General features: G+C 32.6%; 4 protein-coding genes and 1 long non-coding RNA gene across 5 annotated transcripts; 4 read left to right on the forward strand and 1 right to left on the reverse strand.

Annotated features, from left to right (window-relative positions):
• Positions 1–81: 81 nt before the first annotated feature.
• On the forward strand, positions 82–1,565 carry LOC125590296 (protein POLLENLESS 3-LIKE 1-like). Its single transcript, XM_048763753.1, has 5 exons — positions 82–541; positions 617–833; positions 907–1,055; positions 1,145–1,213; positions 1,291–1,565. Exons 2-5 carry the CDS (start codon positions 708–710, stop codon positions 1,442–1,444), a joined length of 498 nt encoding a protein of 165 aa, XP_048619710.1. The 5' UTR covers positions 82–541; positions 617–707; the 3' UTR covers positions 1,445–1,565.
• A 1,458-nt stretch (positions 1,566–3,023) lies between these two features.
• LOC125590297 (protein POLLENLESS 3-LIKE 1-like) lies at positions 3,024–3,716 on the forward strand. Its single transcript, XM_048763754.1, has one exon. The coding sequence runs from the start codon at positions 3,087–3,089 to the stop codon at positions 3,540–3,542; it is 456 nt and encodes a 151-aa protein (XP_048619711.1). The 5' UTR covers positions 3,024–3,086; the 3' UTR covers positions 3,543–3,716.
• LOC106427538 (tubulin beta-4 chain) lies at positions 3,604–5,431 on the reverse strand. The gene is made up of 3 exons (XM_013868264.3): positions 4,953–5,431; positions 4,551–4,820; positions 3,604–4,472 (listed from the first exon to the last, which is right to left on the reverse strand). The coding sequence occupies exons 1-3, from the start codon at positions 5,344–5,346 to the stop codon at positions 3,799–3,801; spliced, it is 1,338 nt and encodes a 445-aa protein (XP_013723718.1). The 5' UTR covers positions 5,347–5,431; the 3' UTR covers positions 3,604–3,798.
• A 1,652-nt stretch (positions 5,432–7,083) lies between these two features.
• LOC125590298 lies at positions 7,084–8,927 on the forward strand. Its single transcript, XR_007326621.1, has 2 exons — positions 7,084–8,521; positions 8,608–8,927. It is a non-coding gene; the product is annotated as an uncharacterized LOC125590298 (long non-coding RNA).
• Positions 8,928–17,621: 8,694 nt separating this feature from the next.
• On the forward strand, positions 17,622–19,012 carry LOC125590299. Its single transcript, XM_048763755.1, has one exon. It carries the CDS (start codon positions 17,967–17,969, stop codon positions 18,900–18,902), a length of 936 nt encoding a protein of 311 aa, XP_048619712.1. The 5' UTR covers positions 17,622–17,966; the 3' UTR covers positions 18,903–19,012.
• The last annotated feature ends 2,294 nt before the right edge of the window (positions 19,013–21,306 follow it).

The following is a 21,306-nucleotide window of genomic DNA, read 5'->3' on the forward strand; positions in this document are numbered from 1 at the left end:
GGTCTGGTCTACACTGAATTCTCAATTCAATCAAACCATAGAATTATTGAAGCATTTACTTGCCGGTTTAATGCATCACTAATTAACCGCTGCAGTTCAAATTTTGATAAAAAAGTGAGATTCACAAACTTGGTCCCGTCTCAGAACTTCTGTATTTTGGTATTAGTCCTAAACATATATATTTATCTTAATTGTTTATCATTTTTTATTCACTGGTCACTTAAAAAGTTAAAAGTCCACCGCTTTATATACTCTCTTCTCTTGTTCGGAATAAATTCAAAAGGTTCCCGTACAGATTCTTTATTTTCTCGAGAAAATTAAAGAGGAATCTCTGGCCATGTGGCGTCGCGAGGATCGTCGTGCTCCAGGTGGAGGTTACTGGACACCACCAGCGGCGTCGAACATGAAGAAAAGAGTTTACACGGCGACGCCGATGTCTGAGAGGAAAAAAACATGTTCGAACGAGAAGCAAGAGCCGTTTCATATGATCCACAAAGTTCCTTCTGGTGACTCCCCTTATGGTAGAGCCAAACATGCCCAGGTATAATTCATTTATGTCTTCTTTCGTGAGTTATTAATGTTATGTTCTTGACATGTGGATTATGAATCTTTCAAGAACGGTTGATTAGTAAAGATCCGGAACGAGCAATCTCCTTGTTTTGGGCTGCAATAAACATGGTGATCGAGTTGATAGCGCATTGAAGGACATGGCTGTTGTTATGAAACAGCTAAACCGGTCTGATGAAGGAATCGAAGCCATTAAATCTTTTCGTTATCTCTGCCCTTCTGAATCCCAAGATTCCATTGATAACTTGCTACTTGAACTCTACAAGGTAACTATCTGAATCTGACGACTAGTTGAAGCTACTTCTATGCTGACTTTGATGTATATGTGGTTTTTCTCAGAAGTCAGGGAGGATCCAAGAGGAAGCTGAGCTGCTTGAACACAAACTCAAAACACTTGAACACGACACGCATTACGGTGGTAGAATCACAATCGCGAAAAGAAGCCATGGGAAACAGATCAACTTGACCATCGAGCAAGAGAAAGCACGGTAACAAGTTTAATCTACCCCAACTAGTATCACCTGTTCCCTCTAAGAATCAAATTCTCTTGAGTTTTTTTCATTGTTTGGACTTGTAGGATTCTAGGGAACTTAGCTTGGGTTCACTTACAGCTTCATAACTATGGAACCGCAGAGCAACATTACAGGTTGGTGAAACATTATCAAACCCATTAATGTGTTTCATGCATTAATAAGTTGAATGGGTGTTCTTTCACTGTGATAGGAATGCTTTGTCGTTGGAGCCTGATAATAACAAGCTGTGTAACCTTGCGATCTGCTTGATGCGTATGGATAGAATCCAGGAAGCTAAATCTCTAATTGAGGATGTAAGACTCAGGGGCTGTTTGTTTCAACATTTGTCATCTCCATCTAGATGATTCATTTGTATGATCTATTTAGATGATCCTTTCAGATTTTTGTGACCGTTTGTTTGTCCATCCAAATAACTTATCTAGATGAATCATCTAAATGAATTTTATGTTTGTTTCTTTATTTTCATTTCCATCTAAATGAGTTTAGTAAACAAATTACCAAAATACTCATGTGTTAATTTAATCATATATTTGATATTAATTTTAACTATATTATATTTAATTATTTAATCTAATATATTTACATTAGAATTATTTCAAAATTAACGAGTTTTTTTGCGGTTTTGGGGGGTGGGGAAACAAGATTTTTTGGTTTTAGCGGAAAAACGCAATTTTCGATTTTGGCCAGAAAACGAGATTTTGCGATTTAGGCGGGAAAAATCGTTTTGGCAGTTTTGGCGGGAAAATGAGACTTTCGGTTTTGGCGGGAAAACGAGATTTTCGGTTTTGGCGGGAAAATAGGTTTTTTTTTCGATTTTGGCCGGAAAACAAGATTTTGCGATTTTGGCGATAAAACGCGTTTTTGAGGTTTTGACGTGAAAACGAGATTTTTGGTTTTGGCGGAAACGGGTTTTTTCGATTTTGGCCGGAAAATAAGATTTTGCGATTTTGGCGGGAAAACGCGTTTTTACGGTTTTGGTGGAAAAACGAGATTTTCGATTTTGGCGGGAAAACGGAATTTTTCGATTTTGGCCGGAAAACGAGATTTTGCGATTTTGACGGGAAAACGCGTTTTTGCAGTTTTGGCGAGAAAACGAAATTTTTCGATTTTGGTCGGAAAACGAGATTTTGCGATTTTGTTGGGAAAACACATTTTGCAGTTTTTGCGGGAAAATGAGATTTTCGGTTTTGGTGGGAAAACACATTTTTTTTTTTGTTTTGGCACGTAAACAAAAAATTTCGGTTTTGGCGAGAAAAGAAGATTTTTCATTTTGACGGAAAAATGATATTTTGCAATTTTGACGGGAAAACGCGTTTTGCGGTTTTTGCGGGAAAACACGTTTTTGGGGTTTTGGCGTGAAAACGCGTTTTTGCAATTTTTGCGGGAAAATACGTTATGGTGGGAAAACAGGTTATGGCGGGAAAACACGTTTTTGCGATTTTGGCGGGAAAACGTGTTTTTGTTTTAGCGGAAAATGCGTTTTGGGGTTTTGGCGTGAAAACATGTTTTTGTGATTTTCGCATGAAAACACGTTTTTGCAAATTTGGCGTAAAAACACGTTTTTCCAATTTTGGCGGGAAAATGCGTTTTGGGGTTTACGTGAAAAATTAGTTTTTAGTTTTTTGTAGGAAAACGTTTTTTGTGGTTTTGTCAGTTTTCGTGTGTGACAAAATGATATTATGTTTAGGTTTGTAATTTGTGAATTACATTAATGGCATAATAGACATTATACCATTTTGAATGAACCATCTCCATTCAAATGATCCAAATTGGTTCAGCTGAATGGACTTTAAAATTAAGCCTAAATTTCTGAAAGTCATTCAGATGATCCATCTGGATGAGTTGCACTTTTAGTGCCTAAACAAACAAAACTCTCGTCTTCATCCAAATGGCTCATCCGGATGGAGAAACAAACAGGCCTTGACTCTAGGGAACACTCAATGGACTGATGTACCGTTTTACAAGTCCTTTGAACGGGCTACACAGATGTTAGCAGAAAGAGAACGGGTCAGTGTAGCGGATCACCCAGGAGAGATTATGATAAGTAGCTCTTCAGATAACTTCTCTTTGAACTGTTCTTTTGGGAGTTTGGTAAAGGAAACGGAAGCTCTAGCTGGAACCGTACCTGAACAAGGGATCATGTACTCCTTTGATTCGGCTGAGTCGCCAGTTCTGATTACACAACCTCGTGAGTGTAACTGGGTGGATGATGAAGTAGATCATAAAGTAGGGCAAGTAAGGATTGGTGCTGCTAGAAGGCTAAGGTTTGGGAACACTTTCGAGGCCAACCATTACGAGAAGAAGAAGGATAACTCGAAGAGTGAGGAATCAGCAGAGTCAAATACTTGGACAAGCAAAGTAAGGAAGATGTGTGCAGATTCAGAGAAAGGATATCAAAGGAACGCTTCAGGATCATCTTCAGCTTACGCTCAGATTGTTTAGTTTAGGAAAAGTGTAGGAATGACTTTTGACATTTTATAATGCGAAAACAAAACACAAAAGCTTGAAAGAACAAAAGCAATATTTTTTTTGAACTGACAAAAACAATAAAGCAATAAGTTTTTTAACATCCCAAAATGAACTTGTGTTTCAAGAACAAAGCACACATAAACTGAACAAAAGAAATAGATTGAAGGGAAGAAGGAAGCAACTGCAGCTTACACAGCTTATGAATCCGACCAAGCCATTGATGAACATCTCAAGCCTCATCGTACTCCTCTTCTTCATCCTCGTACTCCTCTTCACCGGCTGTAGCATCCTGGTACTGCTGATACTCTGCCACGAGATCATTCATGTTACTCTCTGCTTCGGTGAACTCCATCTCGTCCATGCCTTCTCCTGTGTACCAATGAAGGAAAGCCTTTCTCCTGAACATAGCTGTGAACTGTTCGCTCACACGCCTGAACATCTCCTGGATTGAAGTTGAGTTCCCGATGAAAGTCGATGCCATCTTCAAACCCTTTGGTGCAATGTCACAGACGCTGGACTTGACGTTGTTCGGGATCCATTCCACAAAGTAGGATGAGTTCTTGTTCTGGATGTTCATCATCTGCTCGTCGACCTCCTTGGTGCTCAGCTTCCCACGGAACACAGCGGAAGCAGTTAAGTAACGTCCGTGGCGAGGGTCAGCAGCGCACATCATGTTCTTTGCATCCCACATCTGCTGGGTCAGCTCAGGGACACTCAAGGCACTGTATTGCTGTGATCCTCTCGATGTCAATGGAGCAAAACCCACCATGAAGAAGTGGAGCCTTGGGAAAGGGATCAGGTTCACGGCGAGCTTCCTGAGGTCGGAGTTGAGTTGACCAGGGAAACGAAGACAGCATGTAACACCACTCATTGTAGCCGAGATGAGATGGTTAAGATCACCAACTAGCAAATCACACAAAAAAAAACAGGTCAAGACCCAAACGTACATGAAAGTTAATATATACAGAGTCTTTTACTCACAGGAAGGGTTAGAAAGCTTGAGGGTACGGAAGCAGATGTCGTAGAGAGCCTCATTGTCGAGAACCATACACTCGTCAGCGTTTTCAACGAGCTGATGCACAGAGAGCGTTGCATTGTATGGCTCAACAACAGTGTCGGAGACCTTAGGAGAAGGAAACACAGAGAAGGTCATCATCATACGATCTGGATACTCCTCCCTAATCTTAGAGATCAAAAGCGTTCCCATCCCAGATCCAGTTCCTCCTCCCAACGAATGACAAACTTGGAAACCTACACAACGATCAAAAACCATATGTATCACAACGATAATCGCATCAATACATCACAGAGATCTCAAATCAAATCAACGCACGACGGTAAAACAGATCGAGATTCAAAAACAAAAATCAGTTATCTTCTCACCTTGTAGGCAATCGCTGTTCTCAGCTTCCTTCCTCACAACATCGAGAACGGAATCGATCAACTCCGCTCCCTCGGTGTAGTGACCTTTCGCCCAGTTATTCCCAGCGCCGGACTGGCCAAAGACGAAGTTATCGGGACGGAAGATCTGACCGTAGGGTCCAGATCTGAGGGAATCCATGGTGCCAGGCTCTAGATCCATGAGGACGGCGCGAGGGACGTACTTTCCGCCGCTCGCTTCGTTGAAGTAGACATCGATGCGCTCGAGCTGGAGAGGAGAGTCGCCGACGTACTGGCCGGTGTGGTCAATGCCGTGCTCGTCGCAGATCACTTCCCAGAACTTCGCTCCGATCTGGTTTCCACATTGGCCGCCTTGGATGTGGAGGATCTCTCTCATTTTCTCTCCTTTTGAGTTTTTTTTTTTTAGAAAATGGCGACGCGTCTCTTTTTGTCGTTTGCTCGAATAGGTTTAAAAGGAGGAGGGATCGTGGTGTGGGTTATAATCTGCTATATATAGTTTACGTCTTTTTCAATGGGTTTTTTGTTATTTTTGTTTACAGATGTGTCCTTGTAGTTTGTTTTATCTTTAGATGCTACCCTGTATCTTTTCTTTATTTCGGTTTCGCACTCTGTGCTGTATGACAGCGGTGGATTTCAAATTATTTGTGTCCCACTTGTCTCCAGATATTTTTGCTATTTAACCATTATATAAAATTAGTTTTTCCCTATTTATAAATTGTAACGTTTTGCCTATTACACTGTTTCGACAAATTGAGCATTATTGAATTGGAAAAGAGTAGATCCAAGGTACGGTTTTTTTATTTAAATATTTTGAATTTACTGATTTGCTAAATTATCGGTTTTGTTCTTATGGATATAAGTACAATAATATGCATAATCAAAACAAGTTTGACTGTGTAAGACAGATCATACATACAGGAGTGGTGGTGTAATTGTAACGGCCGGCTTACTTAAAACTGTAGCTACAAAAGGCCCGTCATTTTCAATATAACAAAACAAATATTTAAATGATTAAGGACCTACATATTCAAAATTCTTAAACCTAATTTATAAGTTGTTCTCTACTTTTTAAGCAACTTTTATTGAAATTTTAAGCAGCTTTTTAAATCTAGGGATTTAAGTTTACGGCTTAAGAAAAATTACACCATGTGATATGATACCATTTTGGGTATTAAACCGTGTGTTATTTGTGATACATCTAGAGTCCTACCATTAGTGTTTATGAGACGTTGATGCTGAAACTGTTTTTTTCAGAAACATTGTATTCGTACGACTTATGACTTTTAGATAAATGGTATGTGATAAAACTATTTATACTACTAATAATTGATCGATTTGGTATAGATACATGGTTATTAGGTTTTTGAGCCAAAATGGTTAGGCTAGTGGCACCCACTAGTATGCTTTCATTTCACAATGTAGCCACAATGTCTAGGGTTCAGCTCTAGGATCCAATTAATCAGAGTGAAATAAGCTTATGTCCCAAACTTGTGAAAATAATATATAAAAAGAAAAGCATTTGGAACCCCAAAAAGCATTTTGTACAATGCAATGAACAGGCTTCGAGAACATAAGGAAAAATTAATTTTCTGGAAAACAAGGAAAGGCACACAAAAAGAAAGAAAGAAGAAGCAATTATATGCACACATTGTCTTTTACTGGTATAAAATATGTTTAAAGTGGATTCTTGAAAAATCTGTGCCAAAACTAAACTTATCATATGCCATTTCTCAAAAAAAAAAAACTAAAATTATCATCCTAAAGTGATATTATATCCAGATTTCATACGATACAGTCATCTACAATAAGAGCATCTCCAACTCAACCTCAAATCTTCAAATTTTAAAGTTTTGTATCATTCCAACTCAACTTTAAATTTTGAGGTTGTGAATAGTAAAACCTTAAATGTGAGGTTTCATTATTCACAAGCTCAGAACTGAAATGAGGTCTTGGGTTGGAGTGTTGAATATACTCTAACTATATTAAGCCCAAATATGGCATGACACGTTTACATTTCAGCGACTCCATGCAATATTCAGGATATAATTGGCAACCAAAACTACAAACAGATGGCTTACAAGCACACGTCTTTTTTTTTTTTTTTTTTGTAAACTACGCTTACAAGCACATGTCAACCTAGGTGGGACTTCGGATATTCGGTTCGGGTTCGGATAAGATCTGATCGGGTCCGGGTTTTTCGGATAAATGAATTCTATACCCAATGGGTACTTAGTAAATTTCGGTTCGGGTTTCGGATCGGGTACTACCGGTTTCGGGTCGGTTCCGGGTACCCGTTTCTTATGTGAATTATATAAATATTTACAAAATAAAATAATTATATACCAGTTTTTTATTTATTTATTTTATTTTTTTAAAAAAAGTTAATAGAAATTGTATATATATTAGTAATATGTATTAAATACAACGAAGTTGAACTAGTCTAGTGGTATTGCAGTTGTTGCTTTGCCTATCCAACCCGGGTTCAACCCTCGAAAGATACAAATCTATGTTTTTTAAGCATAAAATTCGGGTTAAACGGGTACCCGTTCGGTTTCGGGTAAAAACCGGAACCGAACCGATACCCATGGATAATTAACACTAATACCCATCAGATAAATTGCCTAGAACCGAAACCGAACCGAACCGGTCCATTTCGGGTCGGTTCCGGTTCGGGTATTCGGTTATGGATAAAAATCCCAGGCCTATGTCAACCCACGAAAAATATATATTGTGGATTCATATCAACAAAACAAAGTAATTTTTTTATTTTGGTGGTCTTAATATTCTTTTATTTTACGGTTCAATACATAATTCAAAGTTTGGCAAAAAAAACATAATTCAAAGTTTGGAAAAAAAAAACATAATTCAAAGCTAAAACAGATGGAGCCGTATCATGGAGGTATTGATACGGATCCAATAATACATTAAAAAATCTCTCTCGAACTCTTTTAAAAGTTTAGAATAATTATCTAAAGTTGAAAACATCTTTTCATATTAGAAAAATCAAAGTTATAGAAAAATTAACATTCTTTAAATACTTAATATATATTTCTCTCTTTCCGTCTTTTCGCTAATTACTCATCATTTAGCTCGTGTTTTAAAAATACACTCATAGAAAAAGCGACCTCTCGCCTTCAATTTCTAAGCAATAACCTCTTCACTCACTACACGTATTTAATACCTTCGACCCGTCAACAAAGTTTCATCGGTCTCTTCCCAAAAAAAAAAAACACAAACTCCAAGTCTTCGAGAGAAGACTCAAGACAACTTACAAGTCTCTTCCGTACATAGCCATGTCTCTACTATGTAAGAAACCGAAATCTGGTCGACTCTCGAGATTCATGTCGGAGTTTCACCAATCTCCAAAACGCGGTGGGATCATGGTCGTTGAAACTGGCTTTAATTCCAACTTCTCTGATCGATCTCTTCTTCAAGAATCGCGATCGTCTAAAGAAGTATTCCTCTAAAACGAAACGCATCCAACGCTTGACTGTGTAAGACAGATCATGCAGACATGAGTGGTGTAATTGTAACGGCCGGCTTACATAAAAGTTGGGCTCTTTCTGTAGTTACACAAGGCCCATTATTTTCAATATAACAAAACAAATATTTTAATGATTTTTTTTTATGATCCTAGTATCCGGAGCCTCGAAAAGATCCGATTAGCGCCAATGACCGTCCACCGAAGCTTAGCCGGAGAGCCCGCCGAAGCATCCAAGAGGGCTAGTGATCATCCCATATAAATCCCACCAATGGCCACAAATATTTTAATGATTAAAGGACCTATTACATTTTCAAAATTCTTAAACCTAATTTATTCAAGTTGTTATCTACTTTTTGAGCAAATTTTCTTAAAATTTTAAGCAGCTTTTTAAATCTAGGGGTTTAAATTTACTGCTTAAGATATATTACTAGATCTTCGCCCTTTATTTTCACTTTTATATGCATATATATTTATTTTAGATCATTAATGGTGTATATTTTTAATTTTAATCATATATTTAAATATTTATATAACTATTTCAAATACAATAATTTATCGTTTACATGTTGTAAATAATAAATTGTTTATTACCGTCACATGTATTTGTTGCTTCTTATTATATATTTATCTTATTGTATTTACATTTAGCTATTAAATAAATTAATATGTGCATGAAAAAACATAACTAAAATTATTTTCTATTTAATTTATGTTAATTTTTTAACCGTGCATTAAAAACTGGATATCCTTTTAGTAATATTTTTACGTTATTCATTTTATATAATATTATTATTTTATATACAAAAGTCTAAGATATGTTAATTTTATACATGTATTATATAGTCTATCATCATATTATATTATATATTTATGAAAATAAAATTTATAAATCTATGAATTTAATTTAATTTTCTCATATGTAGTTCAATATAATAATTTTATCTTAACATGATTGATTATGATTATAAAATACTAGGATCGGCCCGCCCTACGGGCGGGAAGTTATTATAAAAATTATTTTACATGAATTTATATTAACTTATGAAACATTTAAAATTATTATGTATTGAAAATACTATTATAAACAAAAAATAATGGAAATAATTCTGAGATCATATTGTTATTGTTAATAAATATTTTTGATTTGAATTAAAATGACAACAATTTTTATTATTCTCTATCGTTAAATAATACAATATTAACAAAAATAATTAAGAAAATGTAATAATAGAAATATTCTTATTATTTCTATTTCAATTTGACATAGTAAAAATATAAAGTTTATACAAATAATACTATATTTATTTTAAGAAGCTTCAAATTTTTAAAAACATTAACATAATTTTTTTTTCTAAAGAACCTACAGTCCAGTAAGTAAAGAGTCTTTGTATTGTTGTCAGTTTGTCACCATATAAATCCGGCTAATCTGTAATAAAACATACAAATCATTATACAAAAAAGATAATGAAAATCAAATTCACGCTCCCTAGAAGTTAACTGAGTGTACTTGCCAACCAGTTTCTATGCTGTTAAGATACTTTCTGAATAAGTCACTGAAAAGCCATATCTGCGAGAAGGTGAACTCGTACTGTTGATGTATCTTTGGCTCCCACACATTTATAGTTACTTTAGTTCCATAGTATTTATTTTTCCCCTTCCACATAAGATATAGCATTCTACAGTTCCAAAAAACAAAACAAATAACACATCTCAGATTAAGAAACCAGAAAAAAACTTTTAACTCTTCTGATGACCACTTTGGTTCATGAGGACATGTTCCTCAGATTTAGGAAACGGGAAACTTTTATACTTTTTCATGCCATATTTTTTGTTTGAACTTTCTCTCAAGACAACATCTTCCTCTGTCATGGTTCCTTCAGCATATTTACCATATCGATGACATAACTGAGGGATATGTATGTCCTTCTATTTTTGACTTCGTAAAGACACTTTGTTGTTATCAAAGAGTCCCTCATTAGGATACAATTTTTCAATTTTTTTTGAAATTATACAACCTTCTTCGTAAAGACAAATTATTTCAATACTAAGATATGTTTTAAAAACAAAATATCTTAGAATCAATAAAAAGCATGTCAATTTCCCAGAAACTGAGCAACCTCACCTCTAAGGTGGAAGAACAACCCATAATTCAGATCAGCAAATCGAACAGAGGAGTTAACTATTATAATGAGAAAATATCGAATGCTATTGGATTTGTGAGGATGATTTTCAGGAGATGAAGTTTTACCTTTTTATAGGTGGAGATTCATTGCTAGGAAAAAGAGATAAAGCGAGATACAATGAATGAGAAATCATGGAAGCATTTATGAAGGTTGTTACGTAACACTTTGGAAGATTACAACAGAAGACGAAAAGACACAATTAAAGCTTGGCACAGAGGTTTTCCACGTCGATTTGATTCACTCAATTCATCATATCTCCTCCATAGCTGGTGCAGATCGAAGAGGACACGAGCCTTAATTTTTGGTCACGCCATCGGGGACGACAACCTCTCTCCGTTGGGCCAATTAAATGTTTAGAAGCCCATTAACATGTGAACAAACGAAACATAACTCAGATTAAATGAAACGCAGAGTTTTACTTATCTGAACACGTGTCAGCTCCAGAACGCATGACTTTCTGACGTGGCATCTTAGGTGGCAGCATAGGAGAGAAACAAACATATATATATATATATATATATATATATATATATATATATATACTAGGGTGAACCCGCCCTACGGGCGGACAAAAAATATATAAATAATTCAATTATATTTTAAATGTTTAAGTCATTCTTAACAAAATAAATATAGTTGCATATTTTTATCACGAAATTTTATTTATTTATTCGATTACCTAGATTAGAAATCATAAATTTAATTAATTATTAAAATTTATAAAATATAAGTATTATACTTTGTTTTAAAGTTTGTTTTAATTTAATTTATAGCGATTGTTGCTTCTACTGTTTTTAACAAAGAAACATCCAATTATTAGTTGTAACCTTAATCTAAATCTGATTCTTTGATTCCATAAATTATCTTTCACTGTTATTTACAGTTGGATTCGAAAAATAAAAGAGTATTAATGTATTATCGTAAAGTAAGCTTGTTATCATTTGTAAACTCAGCCCTTTTCAACGTGAAAAAAATGTCTCTTTACTTCGAAAACAAATAATTTTCTCTTCTCTTTTGCTTTTTTGTCTTTTGAAATTTTCCATGAAAAATCTCAAAATTTATAAAATCTTGAAGTACGAAAAAAATCTGTCTGAGTGATCCATAGATTTAAAGGTGAAAAAATGTTGGTACAAAAAAAAAGAATAGTAAGTTGGAGAAGAGTTTGGAAGTCGTTTCAAACGGTTCTATTATTCAGTAATAAATTTAAATTAGATTTTTTTCAATTCCATTTCATACAAAATCTAAGTGGATTATTCATGAATGCTTGAAAACAATATATACATATGCAAAATATTTTTATCAAATGTATCTAATATTTTCTCTGTTGGTAAGACTTTTTTACTTTTTGTAGGGTGTCATATTTTTGTTTTTGATCAATAAAAAAGTAGTTGCAGCTCGCTCTTTGTAGGGTGTCATATGAATACATTTTATTATGGTTTCACCTAGAATGAGTTAATATTTAGAATGTGCGTCCATCTCAAAACATGACCGTTTTGGATAGAGAAATATTTTCATAGTGATTTAGGGAACCTCTAAGCTCTTATCACTTCAAAAAAAAAAAAAATGCATATGTTCTTTTTTAATTAGATTCGTTAAAGCATTCACTCAAATTGAGATTCTTCTTGTTTCATCTTTTTTTTTTTGAACTCCTTATTTTATCTTCTTAGTATATGAAATTGGTGTTTATAGAATACTTATACAAATGCATTCGATTTGTTTCTGTATTCTCTATAATTAAATGTTTTCAGTTTTATAAATAGTTTCCATTAGGGTTTGAGTAGATTACGTTTTCAGTTAATTTCAGTTCGAAAAAAAGCTGCTTCTCATTTTGTTAAATTATTTAGTTCAACGTTAATATTTGTTAATTTTATGTGTTTTAGATTCCATTTATTATCTAATATGAGTATATTTCAAGACATTAATTGTAATTAAGTATTTATTATTTTTAATCTCTGCATTTAATTTTACATGTAATTCTTATTTATTTTTTTTGTAAAATAGCTATATTAATAGATCCCACTTTTTTTATCAACTAATACATCCTACTATATGTTCGGACAGTTTCTTTCTTGAAAGCATTTGTTTTATTTGAATTGAAATCAAACTAAACACTAAAGACACATAAAGATGGTACCATTGTAATTTTGTGGATAAAACTAAAGCAAGAGGATACAATGTGGCATGTGAATGTCTACAGCTGTGAATCTGTGATCACTCTTCTCCTCACGTCACCATTTTAATAAAAACATTTTTCTATTCTCCTAGTCATGTCCTTCGACTTTCTCGCTCTCTCTCATTGACTTTTCGAATTCTCTTAAAATTTTCAATTTTTTTTTAGTGGTAAAATCAAAATTATAGATATTTTTCTATTTATTTTATAAGATTCCACACCACTTCATTTTTTATATTTTTTTGTCTCTGTAAACGATTGGTTATCTTCTTCTTGTCCTTCTTATTTTTTCTCCTTAGACGCTTCACCATGGCAGTATTAATACACAAAACTACACCAGCTTATAAGCTTCAAAAACTTCTTCATGATTTCCCAGACTGGATGTGAGTCTGTGACTTTCACAAATGAAAAGATTTCTACGATTTATCTCAGATTCAAGCCGCTCACCATCGGATTCAAAGTAGTGGCTTCTTATCTCATGTCTCAGCGATTAGAGTCTCTGTTTCTCTCAAACTCCCACATGGCCACATCAACGCGTCCATTTATGGTTTCGGGTTCTAAACCCACCTAATCGAACCTTGATTCGTGTATTGGAAAATCTCTGGTACGTTGAAGCGCAGTAGTTTGGAAGCAAGAGATAGACATGATTTGGATGAACTGATGAGAATTATCAAAATCGATATTCCTATTTATAGGAGTAAATAGTAGGAGGAGGCTTGGGTGAATTTATTGTAACGCAGTGGGGGTGTGGATTGGATTTAAAGAGGAATAAATAATTTAATGAGATGATTTAAGGGACCATCGACGATATGAATGAAGAAAGAAAACTATAGTGCCACATGTCACACTCACATAAGTTTATTTATTCAACAGATGTTTCAAGAAAAAAAACAATATGAAGTAGATAGAAGGGCCCATAAAAACACGAAGGCCCATAAAAACACGAAGGCCCATGATGAAACAAAACGCAACTTAAGTGATGAATCGCTGCGTTTCATTTATTCGATACGTGTCAGACGTTGAGAGAGAGAATTGTTGTGCTGGCATCCCATGTGGCATAGCTGGGAGGGATTCAAACCTTTTTTTATATATAAAGATATAGATATAAAAGTATGATAGAATTTTTATTTTTAATTTTATAAACAATAGCTCTATATATTAATGCATAATAATACTAAATTGCTAATTACGAAGTTAGTAAAAATATTTTACATAAATTTTTTTGAAAAGTAATATATTGTTAAAATATTTAGATCAACATAATAATTATCTTTTAATATGATTTATTTTTATTATATAATAGATAAAAATAAGATAGAATATTTATTTTTTATTTTATGAACGTAAATAAATATATTAATGTATAATAATATTTCAAAAGTAATAACAAAAGTAGTGAAAATATTTACATATAATTTTTAAAAATTAAGATCTTAAGATCTTTTAAAACTGATTTTTTCGAAATTTTTACTACATATATATATATATTTTTTTTAAATGAATAAGATATTATGATGAAAGTAATTCAAAGATTATAGATATTATTAGTCTTATTTAAATACATTTAATAAAATTTCTTTAAAATGGTCTAACTTAAAAGTCACGCATGAAATGAAGTTGTGACTTCTATTTTAATAGAATAGATTACACTACGTGATGTGATACCATTTTGGGTTATTAAACCATGTGTTATTTGAAATACATATAGAGTCCTACCATTAATTAGTGTTACGAGAAGTTGTTCTGAAACTGTTTTTCAGAAACACTGTATTCCTACGATTTATGACCTTTCTATAAACTGTATGTGATCAAACTATATACTTATACTACTAATTAATAATTGATCGATTATGGTATAAATACACGATTATTAGGCTTTGGGGCCAAAAGCGGGGAATGGTTAGGCTGGTGGCACCCACTAGTATGCTTTCATCTCACAATGTAGCCACTATGTCTGGGGTTCGGCTCTACGATCCAGTTAATAGGAGTGAAATAAGCTTTTATTTTTTGACACGAAATAAGCTTATGTCCCAAGCTTGTGAAGAACATATATAAAAAGAAAAGCTTTTGAACCCCCACAAAGGATTATGTACAAGTACAATACACTGAACCAGGCTTCGAGAACATAAGAAAAGTATTAATTTTCTGGAAAACAAGGAAAGGCGCACACACTCGCAAAAGGAAAAAAAGAAGCAATTATATGCACAATGTCTTTTACTGGTATATAATATGTTTAATTAAAGTGAATTTTTTGAAAATTTTGTAATGAACACACACACAAAAAGAAAAAAAAAGAAGCAATTATATGCACACAATGTCTTTTACTGGTATAAAATGTTTAAAGTGGATTTCTTGGAAATTTTGTGCTAGCCTAAAATTATCATCCTAAAGTGATATGAAGTGATATTATATCCAGATTTCTTAGGATACAATCGTGTACATTATTTTAACCCAAACGATGACACGTTTACATTTTCAACGATGACACGTTTACATTTTCAGCGACTCCATGCAATATTCAGGATATGATTGGCAACAAAAACTACAAATAGATGGTTTACAAGCACATGTCGACCCACGAAAAATATATATTGTGGATTCATATCAATAAGACAACGTAATTTTTTTTTTAATTTTGGTGTTGTCTTAGTATCCGTCTTAGTATCCCCTGCATTTTAATCTTGGAACATTACAACATATTTTCATAGCCATATGTCATCACGAGAATGATTCTTAGAATTGTTATAAAAATAAATTGGTCCGTATAAACATATACTATGTTTTTTATTAAATTAACTATCAAATTAATTAGTAATGTACAAAAGAATATTTTTTTTTTCCTTAAATAAAAGCAACGGAATTACCTAATATGATTAACATATATGTGACAATTAATGATTATAAATAATATATATTTGATAACAATTTTTCTCACTTCTCTATTTTTTGTTTAATTTAATAGTATTAAAAGAAATTAAACAATCACATTAAGCATATAATAAAAAAATTTAGATTTTTTTCTTATATGTTATATTTTGAATTTTTAAAAACGACTATAAATTACTAAAAATTGTAAAAGACCCACACTGAAAATTTTGTGATCAGTGGTTTAACTTTTTTTTTTTGTTCAAGCAAGATACAAATGATGATCATATATCGTAGAGGTGGGCATTCGGATACACGTTCGAGTTCGTATCGAGTATTTCAGTATAGAGGTATAAAACTCATTCGGATATTTCTACACTTCGAGTCGGGTTTGAGTATTTTATGTTCGGGTTTGGATATTTTGGGCCGGGTTCGGATATTTAAATTTTGAAAAAAAAAAATAAATGAATCATTGTTTAAGTTTTTTGTATTTAAAATATATTTTAACTGGTTTTCTAATTTAAAAAAATTAAACTATTAATAGGTTTGGAGATAAAACTTTAAAAATATAAAGACATTAATTTAATTGTTGTTTAAAAATTTTAGATGCAACTTTTGTTAATGCAAGAAACAAAAGCTTGATATATATTTTAAGTGAGTAGCAAATAATTTTGTCTATAATTATATGTATATTATCTAATTTTGAGCAATAAACATCATTAATATAAATATTTTGAATAAAATGAGAGAAGTAGACTAGAAATATAGGGTTAAGTATACTTATGTTTGGTTATCTTCGGATATCCATTAGGATTCAAATATTACCCGTTTGGATTCAAATATTACCCGAACTGGTGAAATAAGTAATTTGTTTTGTTATTCTAGAATTAGATAATTTTTAAACCGAGCTGGTGAATATATACTAGACATATATTTATATTTCGAGTATTCACTTATATATTATGTAATAGCTTGATATATTAGACTTGAACATAGTATGTTAATATAGTTTGCCTGTGACTTTTTTCAAAATTTTGATTCTTAGATATGTATCTGGAGTTAAACTAATTTTTACAGATGTCCATTTTTTTTAAATGACACTTATTTAATTCACCGAATTCATAGAAGAAGTTAAAAAAAAAAGAAACTTAACTCATATCAATAAAATAAAGACGAGAATGAAAACACAATTTTATAGAGGTAAAAAATAAACTCACTTATGGAGAGTCAATAGTAAACAAATCGAGAGCAGAAAACCTAATCCCCTTTCGTTATTATACAATCGATGTTGCCTATTTGGTTTTGGTGATTTGTGTCAACGCAAAACTTAATTTTTTTTTGTGCATATGAAGTCTTAAAAATAATTAAAATGATATATATGTAATACGTTAACTCTTCAACAACGATGATATATTTAAGAGACCAACATTTGTATTCATCATTGTACAATCGATAAAGATCGTATTGTTGCAAAATGTTAAAACCATTCAATAAATAAACATTATTATAAAAATTCAGTTCGCGTATGCGCGCGGTTTATCATCTAGTTCTCTAATTTACGGTTCAATACATAATTCGAAGACTGGCAAAAAAAAAAGAAGATAACTCAAATTAAGCTAAAGTAGATGAAGCTGTGTCATGGAGGTATTGATGCCGATCCAAATAATACATTAAAAAATTTCTCTCTCGAACTCTTTTAAAGTTTTAGAATAATCTAAAGTTGAAAACATCGTTTCATATTAGAAAAATCAAAGTTATAGAAAAATTAACATACTTTAAATCGATTCCTTAACTCGGTTTTAAAAGTTTTTAATGCTTAATATATATTTCTCTCTTTCCGTCTTTTCGCTAATAACTCATTATTTCACCTCGTGTTTCAGAAATACACTCAAAGAAAAAGCGATCTCTCGCCTTCACTTTCTAAGCAATAATACCATGACTAAGCTCAATCTTTTAACTGGGTTCTTATCTTCAGATAAAAAACGGTTCTTAATTTTTCTTAGATTTTAATTAAGAAAAGCTAAGAACGTCTCTTAAATAATAGATATAAGAACCGTCTCTTAGCTGAAAAGTATATAAAAAAAATAAAAAATATCAAATCATGAATTAAAAATCCCAGCTAAGAAACCGTAGTTAATCATGCTCTCCATCTTCATTCACTCCACGTATTTAATACCTTCGACCCGTCAACAAAATTTCATCGGTCTCTTACCATAACAAAAACAAAAAAACACAAACTCCAAGTCTTCTCTCGAAGACTCAAAGACAACTTAAACTCTCTTCCGTACATAGCCATGTCTCTACTATGGAAGAAGCCTAAATCTGGTCGACTCACTAGATTCATGTCAGAGTTTCACCAATCTCCGAAACGCGGTGGGATCATGGTCGTTGAAACTGGCTTCCCAACTTCTCTGATCGATCTCTTCTTCAAGAATCGCGATCGTCTAAAAAAGTATTCCTCTAAAACTAAACGCATCCAACGCTTGATCGAGACCGCTCCAAACGCTTCTTTGCCAGTTAATCCAGACGTGAGTCTAGAAAAGCCGGTAACGAGGAGTAAGATCGAGAAAGTTAGTCTCGTCGGACGTCGAAAGCATACAAGTGACAACAACGTTTGCGTTTGCGGCGATGGAACCGGTGCCTTTGTTTTGATGGCGTTTAAGCTTTTTATAGTGGCGGTGCTTTCCTTGAGCACTACGAAGAGCCTCACTATGGGAATCACTCTCTGCGCCTTCGCGCTTTTCTTTACAGAGAACGTGGCGACGCGTATTCTCACGAGTTTCAAGCTCTGTAACACCGACACAAGAAAAGAAAAGCCACTCGCTTCAACACACGACGATAAGTTGGTTTCTTGTTCGGAGGAAACAGAAACAATAGGTGTAACAAAGAACTCGAATTCGGATGAGAAAACTAGAAGCAAAAATTCGAGACTGAAATCGAAGATTCTGAAGAAGCTGAGGAGTTACAAGAAGAAGAAGAAGGATAAAACGACAGATGTGTCAAGCGTGGTTACCAAGGATATGTTAGAGGTGGTCGAGGACTCTGAGAGAGACGAGGAGAAGTCGAATCAACCATTGATAGAATCAAAAGGAGATAACATGAAAGGGACTGTTGTGATCGTGATTGTGCTTACAGGTCTGTTAAGTGGAAAGATCGCAGCTATTGGTCTGACACTATCATGTCTGTATCTCGGATTCGGAGCAGCCAAAAGATCTGGTTTTTGCAAATAAAAATTCTCTTCTTTTTTCTTACAAACATTGGAGTATTGGTGTGGTGATCATTGATTAATGATCGTTTATGTACTTAGAGATTAGTTTAACATCGACTGTTTGTTTGCGTTTACGACTTATGTTTAATTGTTGTTGATTGATCTTAAACGTAAATTTTAAACGCAAATATTTAATGATATGTTGGCGTTTGGCGCGCTTTTGTTTATATTATGCAGAAATGGAAAATTATAAAGTATTTCTGTATTTCAAAAGCAGTTATCAAAAAATATAAACACAAATGCAAAGTTAAATGTAAACAATGGTTTCTTAAAGAAAGCATAGCTATTAATATTATAAAATTTATAATGGTGGAAGCTGGTTCAAGAGTTGCTCCAGAAAATATATCAACACAAAAGAAATTGTTAGGCAATGTAATTAACTATTTATTAGTGTTAATTTGGAAGTGGTGCAGTAGGTGAAAAGAAATCCAGAAATAGCACTAGAATGTGATAGCTTATGTGGCAGTATAAACAGACGATATGGCAATTTTAAATATTTGGCAATTTTAATTGCAGTCAATGCTATTAAAACGGAAGAACTTTTTATCTACTTGCAAACAGTCTAAGTTGGATCATTACATTTTTTAATTTCCTATAATTTATTCTACAACTAACTTAGTTATTATTACATATATACCATTTGTAACATATTTTTTTAATATTTACATATACATAGTTTACTCATAATTAAATTGCTACACCAATTAATAAATATAAAGTAATTTTATCCATTTATTAACTATTTTATAAATTATACTACAAATTACCTTTGTCAAACAGTGAATAATAGTGTGTCTTTAGGTATATAGCTAATTATGGGATAATATTAAGGTATGAGATGCAAATATTCCATTAAAGAATAACATATATTCATGAATTTTACAACATACTTCAACTTATTAAAAAAAAATATCAAAGTAAGATATATAAACTAATAAATAATTTTATATTTTAATTTACATATTTAAATTAGAATTTTAAAATAATTTCATATATTTATCAAGTATGAGACGGGTAGAATGACATATAGTAATTTATATACTAATAAAATAAAAATTTACCAATATAAAATTTAAAAATAAAATTTTACTATAATTTAAAGCTTTTTTTTTTGAATGAATGCTAAATTTGTATTCATCAAAAAAACTTTTTTATATCATGTGTAGTCCTTTCTCTATACAACCACTACTCCCAACTATGAAAAATGGCTACATCAAAACTCAAATTTAAGTCTCAAACCAAAATTGAAGAGCCCCTTCCATGCCCTTCCTTCTTTGCATTCTCAAAATACTTAGCTTGTTTCTAATCCCTTTATCCACAAGCTTCTTCATCGTCTCAATTGTCATTGGCTTCTCCCCATGTTTGATCTTATTTCTTTCCCTCCATAATGCATAGATTGCAGCTTGGAAAGAGTACCTTACACAGAATAATCGCTTCTTCTCCATAGATCTTCCTGATAGTACCGGTACTATAGCTGACCATGTATGGGAATGAGAGTTTTCCAAGATACCAAGCGTGAGATGCCTCCACAGCTGTAAAGAAAATGAACATTCAAAGAATAAATGATTCCTTGTCTCTACAACACTTTTACACAATACACACGTTGTATCAACACCCAAAATCCATTTAGCAACGTGATCCATGGTAGCCAGCCTATCCCATATTGCTAACCAAGTTATAAATGCAAATTTTGGAGTTGCCATAGAAAACCAAGTACACTGAGCCCAAGAGTAGTGAGTATAGTTTTCCCGAAGCAGTAACCAAGTCTCAAGAGTTGAGAACTCAGACTTAAAGCCCGTTTTGCATCTCCATTGGTGAACTCAGACTTAAAGCTTTAAAATAAAAGTAAAATTAATACGGGCGGGTTATGTAAATGATTTATCTTATTTTCATAAAATTATATTAATGTAAATTTTAATTTAATTATCTATACTTTAAAATGGGAAATATAGAATTAAATTTTTATTCAATAAAATAAAATGGGAATAAAATCTTATAATATATAATATACTTAAACAATATATTCAGTTATCAATAAAAAATAAATTAAACTATAACAATAAAATTTAGTTTTTTTGTATCATCATTTTCTTAATTTTATTTTAATAATATAGTATGAGTATTATCAAAATTTAAGAATCACAAATCATATTGTTTATTAAAATTTATGTTCTATTAAAAAATATATCAAAAGTTGAATCACTTTTTTTTTAAATAGCATCAGATTTATATGGGGTTTATTGGGTTCATTAGTGTTGGATCGCAGGTTAATGACAAACTTTAGGGTTTTACCGGGTTTATCATATTTTTAAATATTTAGTTTTAATTAAATCTGAAAAAAAATATTTATACAAGTCATCAGATTT

This window comes from Brassica napus, chromosome C7 (genome assembly GCF_020379485.1).
Source record: "Brassica napus cultivar Da-Ae chromosome C7, Da-Ae, whole genome shotgun sequence".
Classification (NCBI taxonomy): Eukaryota; Viridiplantae; Streptophyta; class Magnoliopsida; order Brassicales; family Brassicaceae; genus Brassica; species Brassica napus.